The following is a 6000-nucleotide window of genomic DNA, read 5'->3' as shown; positions in this document are numbered from 1 at the left end:
ATGGTTATGATTTAACAAAAGAATTCTCTAAAATGTTCCCTGGTGCTAATACTGTTCTTAATAATATGAAAAGATTTTGCCAGGAAGTGGAATAAAACCGTCAATTGGATTAAAAAAACGAAAATAGGCACGTGATGGTTTTTTTTAGAGCACACGGGGGGAAAATGACCTTTATGACAGTTTTGTCGTTTTCAAAAAAATGCCTTGTTCTCTGAAATTCCCCAACGAGGCAAGGTTATTATAAATGGTAGGTAGGGAAAGCAGAGCATGGCAATAAAGGGGTTAATGTGCAGAGCACAGAGCCATCTGGCTGAGCTGGTTTGTTATAATCGAGCAGATTATGTTCACGGGACTCAGAGTTTAAGGCTCCTCTCCCATAGAGCAACTCTGCACAACCCAAGCAGACCAACTTTGGGACTTTGAATGAACATATTTACATCCACCTTTCTCTTCATGTCGACTTTTCTGGAAACATTCACACGGATGCCATGGTTACTCCTACCACGGTAAGGGAAATTTGACGTTTTCTAATAGGGTCCTAAGAGGGCGGGGAGGAGGGGGGGGGAGAGGGGTCCTTTAAAGAAGTATAATGGGGGGGGGGGTGTCTTGTAAGCAGTAGATCTGTCCCAAATGTTGCCTTTCCTATTGTGCCTCCTCCTTCCCCCCCCCCCCCCCCACTTGCCCTATAGCTTGCTTTAGTCCTGAGGTTCCTCTCTCCTCCTGCTCTGCACACTGTTGTTCAGGTCCCTGGCAAGAAAACAGCGGAGGAGAAATATGAGGTGCTAAAAGAATCTGATTTAAGAGGCAAAAGTAAAAGAGACTCTTGGTTTTATTTTAAGAGCGAAACCAGCAACTTCAGATATAACAAAAGGGGTTGCAAATCTTGAGAGTGGATTGCAAGAGCCAGCCTCAGCATACATAGCATGCTTGCCCTCAGGGAAAGTTAGAGCCCATGACAAGCGAAGTCAGAATTCCCAATTTCTAGATCTTGCCTGTCTCAGGTAACTAACTCCACTGGAGCTTTCTTTCCTTTTTTTTTCTTTTTTTTTTTTTTTTTTTTTTTTTCATGTATCAGACACTGGAAACCCTATTCATGAGCTTTGAATCAATCCTCATTCTCCTTAGACCCAAACACTAAATCCTCTGGGAGGAACTGCAGATCAAAGGGTTCCCTGCACATCTGTGTCTAGGTGAAAAAGATACACTCACTCTGTGCTGGGATGGCAGGAAAACTATTCTTACGCTGCAGTTTCCAGCGTTTGGTAAGTGCCTTCTAGGAACGCAGCACACAACTAATCAACACAGATGCACGTATAGAGAGCAAAATAGAAAGCTGTTTCTCATCTAAACAGCTGAAATGCAGCTTAAAGCGTCAGTTACTGGCGAGTCCTTATGGAGACACCAAACTGCTATTAGCCAAGAGGGGAAAAAGTCCTTGAATGGTTTAGATAGTTTTCTGATCAGTTCTTAATCCTTCATTAAAATAAACGGGAAAGCTCTGTGTTGGTTCTATCTCTTGAACTATAAATATGCAGTATCCGGAGAGATGGATATTTTGGATTGAATAAGGCTGCTATGTGCACATTCTCTGGTTCCTATATTGCAAAACCAGTTATTTAGAGATGACTGTGTGTGTGAGGAGGGTTGACTCCCCCCCCCCCCCCCCTTTTTAAATAGACAGAGATATGTGCTACATGGTCCAGTCAATTGTTATGAGCTACAACCTTTCAGAAAGCACTCTTTGCTCTTAGGCTCATGTGATTTGTTGCATGAGGAGTGCAAATGGTATGTAAAGTTTGCCTTTACATTGTGCCTTCAGGAAAATACTCAGACAAATAGGAAAGACATTCTCAGGCATGGAAATACCTGATCTGTGCAAGCCTGTAAGTGGAGAAGGAGTGCAAGAAACATGTATAAATAATAGGAAAATCTAATAATAAAAAAAAAAAAAAGGAAAAAAGAAAAACTCACTTTGTGGCAAGGCAGACAAAAGCAGTACAGAGTGGAAGAGAATTCAGCTACAAGTAAGAGTCCTGGTCTTAGATACACGTGTTAGTACCAGGAGCTCTGTGTGTGAGCATGGCGGGGGAAGGAAAACTAGACAAGATTGCAGGTGGTGGACCCAAAATATGGAGGGAAGAGGATGTACCAGCAAAGTCAAGAGCAGAATGCTTTGTATAAAAGGGTGCTTATATGTTGAAGTATGTAACACGTGTAGGTTTAGGATTTCCAGCCCACCCCCCACCCCCCAGAAAGCTAAACTAAATGGTACATAGAAAGACAGATATAAGGAGTTCGGAGGGAAAGTGTTATATAGTGAAAGTAAACTGCTATGTATTAAGTGTTGTGTATTGGGGTAAATAAGGGCAGGTGAGCCATGCAAAGGTGGTCAGCTTAAAAGGGGAGCTGCTGCAGGTCAACTGGAAAAAGAGGATCTTTGTGGGCGGAAAAAGGTTTAGGAGCTCAGAAGGGGAAGTAACACTTCAGAGGGATGCGGCAAAGGTGCAGACTGGGGGCTGGGTAAGGATGTGAAAGGGATATACAAGGATGTTAGGGTCTGCAAGGGGGAGGCAGGGTATCGAGTGGGAGTGGAGGGAGAAAGGTGAAAGCACAGGGCACAAAGGATGTTTGGAGGAGGAAGAAAAATGTGAACTATTGTCTATTTGGAGAAAGGTATGGAAAATAATCAGCTACATGATGCTTGTGGGAGGCGTCTAAAGGAGACACCTTTGATTCTGTCAAGAAATAGATATGAGGATGTGTTTGCAAGGAAGGTGTTATGAAAGGGAAGGCTTGCATGGTGATGGAAACACATGCCAAGCAGAGGAATGCAGAGGAAAAAATGAGCTGGATGGAAATAGGGTGTGTTGATGGGAAAAGGGTATAGGGACCCATAAAGGTATGTCAGGGGGTAGTCGCTTAGCAAAATTTCAGAGAAGGTTGGAAGCTTGCTGGAGTGTTCTGCCTGGTTTCAAGGGAGAGACAGAACTGGGGGAAAAGCCGTGTGAAGGTGCTGTGAGGAAATGCAAGGTAGTGGAAATCATGGGGGCATAGTGAACTGTGACAGGAATATAAAGATGTTACAAGTCTTGAGGAGCTTGAGAATGGGGGGAAAGTGAGGAACATAGGAAGCATGAGGATGAAATTAAGAGCTAGGTTTTCTCTAAAGATGCCTAGGAAAAAGATGGTTTAGAGGAGCTATAGGGCAAGAGAGCACAGGGTGAGAGGAAACTGGTTTTGTGTTGCTTTGTAGGCAAACAGAGAATGTAATGCAAAGGTGCAGGAGTGGCTTGGCCAGCAGAAAGAGAGGTTTCCTCCTCACTAGGTAGTTGCAATAACATAGGGGAAGAACAGGCAATATGTTAAAGGGGAAGCAATCAAGGAAAATAGTGGAAAGTAAGGAATAATGTGAGGGGTGTGGGAGGAGGAGAACACATACATAAAAAAAAAAAAAGGATTGATTTTCTGTTAAGAGAGATGTAACAAATGTGCTTGTATCTCTGTGGTAGGTACTGGCTAAGTGAAGCAGCAAGAGGCAATGGAACAAATGTGCTAGTGGAGAAAAGACTAAAGACGTAAAGCTTTGGGTGGGAGGAGAAGGAATGGGAAGGGTAACTACCTGGAGAGCCGTATAAGCCACATGGCTGTACTAAGGTCGAAAGTAAAGTGTGAAGTGTGTGGGGAGGCAAGTGGAGTTAGGAGCTGTAGGGCATGAAGTGGAAGTGAATGGGAATGACAGTTCGCGTTACGAGGGGTGAGAAGCTTAGCGTAGGCTGACACACGATGGTGTGTAAGCAAGGAAGGTACCTGCCAGTTTGTGCCTGCTTGTAAGGGCTGTGGAAGGGCAGGTGAAAGGAGTGACAAGTTGTGCCTGATAAGAGAGATTTGTGTACACAGCATGCTCTAAGTAAACGAGGGAAGTACAGGTAAGGATTGCAGACCTGGGTGTGGGGCCTGGGAGAAGGAAAACAGCTTGTGGGGGAGGCAAGAGTGATGAGGAGTGAGAAAAAGTTTATGACGGCTTAAGCGATCTGTAGTTATCTGCCTCTTAGTTTAAGGAAGGCTGGCTAAGTGTGCAAAGGGCCGCACATGCTTGCAGAGCAGCATGAGAGCAGGCTGGGAGTGAAGTACAAGGGGGAGCAGGTAGAAGGCACAGGTAAATGCATATGGTCAGTGATGATAGGTGCATGGATATATGAGATACTGGTTTTGTGTGTGGGACAGAGACAGATGTGTGCAGTGAATGTTGTGCTTACGTGCCTGAGAGTTACAGAGGGAGGCGTGTGATAAGAACGATCCAGCCAGTCTGCAGGAAGAAGCTGAAATCCTTGAGGGGTATGAAAGAGCCCTGGGTTGCTGCTGTAAGGGACGTATGCCCGTGTGGCAGTTACAAACAGGCACTCAGGAAACCATGCTGATACGTAAGATGGCTATTGGAGGCCAACTGGAGAATCACGTGTCCACTGCACTGGTGACACAACGGTCTGTGTCGAAATAAATTATGTAAGACACACAACAGAGGTGAGTTTCGTGAGTGCTAAGGAGCAGTGTTTGCATTGAGAAGGAGGGTAGGGAAAGATGACTAACTGAGAAAATGGTTTGCTGCGTGGGCAGCAATAGTACCAAACATGCACTAGATGTGCCTGCCTTCTGCGTGACATGCACAGCAGGCAGGCTTTCCCTTTGAGATTTTGCAGGCTTTTTCTAAAGAACTACTGAATAATCCTGAGAAAATCCCAGGACGTCTAATTAAAAATACTTAGACCGTCTTTATTTGGAGGCATAGAAATGCACCTTATTTCCATACTTTAAAACTTCAGCATAGTACTTCTGGCACAATATGGCAGAGAGATTTCTCTACAAGTAGTTGACAGGGCTGTTGGATGAACAACCATTGGGTTGAAGTATACACAGGGAGTACAGATGTCAGTCAAAGGAAACAAGAAAGTACTAGCTTTCTCCATGGCTTAGAGGAGTACTGGAGTAATGTGCAGGTGGCGAAAGGCTGAAAACATAGGATACATCTCGGGTGTGAGAGAGAAACACTAAGAATGTCTTTCCCTTCAAAACAATCATAATGTTGTCAACATCTGTTCTTCAAATCTGTTCTATAAACAAATTCAGATTTTCTGGCTTGCTTACGGCTTCGGTGTCTTCTTAAGCGCTGTCCTGCACTGTGTAGAATAGTGCTCATCTCCGTCCGTAAGACTGATGGATCGGAAGACTGAATAATCTCGCAAGGCTTGCACTGGGAGAAGACAGTCTGATCACACTGACCTGCTGGGCTCAAAGGCTGCAGCCTCTGGGCCTAGACCTTACGTAGCATGAGTCACATGGAAGTTGATGGATCCCTTTCCAGTTTACTCCAGGGATTAATTCCTGCCAAAAAGATAAGTAGCCTGTAAAATACTTAGCTAATAGGCAGTTAGTGCTCATGCAGCCATGGGCTGTGTTAGGAACCTGTTGTCCTACTTGATGCACTGGTTTCCCACTGCAGAATCCACTTGGAGCTCCCCAGCTGGATATTTTTTCCTGACAGTGCTTGGAGCCGCTTGCAGTCATCAGAAAACCCCTTTCTCCTCTGATGGCAGTGAACTCCCCACCATGGCAAGTCGCAGGCCGTGGGGACAGTGAAGCGGTTGTCCATGAGGGGGAGACGCATGACCGCAGCCAGTGGTCCCAGCCACTGGGATTCAGATGGGCTGAAACCACAGACAGCATCCTTCTCAGCCCACTGCCACCAGTGCTGCCCGGGATTATGCCCTGGTCTCTGACACCTCCCCTTCCTCCCCACAGAGCCGCTGAAAAAACAGAAAGCAAATGTTGGCATCAACCTGTCAGCTGGCCAGAAAAAGAGAAAGGAGATGATGGGTACAATTAGTCCTAGATTGTTGCAGGAAGAGGATCAAACATGGGGTATTTGTGCCTGCCTGGACTCCTTTTCAGCAATGACACAGCCAGAGAAATGTGTTTGCAAAGGCTGGAACATCTGCATGTCCC

The 6000-nt window shown here is 45.3% G+C and overlaps 1 protein-coding gene across 1 annotated transcript in view; it reads left to right on the top strand.

Annotated features, from left to right (window-relative positions):
* Positions 1–332: 332 nt before the first annotated feature.
* NTF3 (neurotrophin 3) overlaps positions 333–6000 on the top strand; it is a 54593-nt gene continuing 48925 nt past the window's right edge. Inside the window, exon 1 of the mRNA XM_037390235.1 lies at positions 333–506. Within this exon, the coding sequence (XP_037246132.1) occupies positions 489–506 (18 nt within the window). The 5' untranslated portion in view covers positions 333–488. The remainder of the gene's footprint in view (positions 507–6000) is intronic.

The sequence above is a fragment of the Falco rusticolus genome, chromosome 5 (assembly GCF_015220075.1).
Source record: "Falco rusticolus isolate bFalRus1 chromosome 5, bFalRus1.pri, whole genome shotgun sequence".
Classification (NCBI taxonomy): domain Eukaryota; kingdom Metazoa; phylum Chordata; class Aves; order Falconiformes; family Falconidae; genus Falco; species Falco rusticolus.
This window is presented reverse-complemented; position numbering and strand designations above follow the sequence as displayed.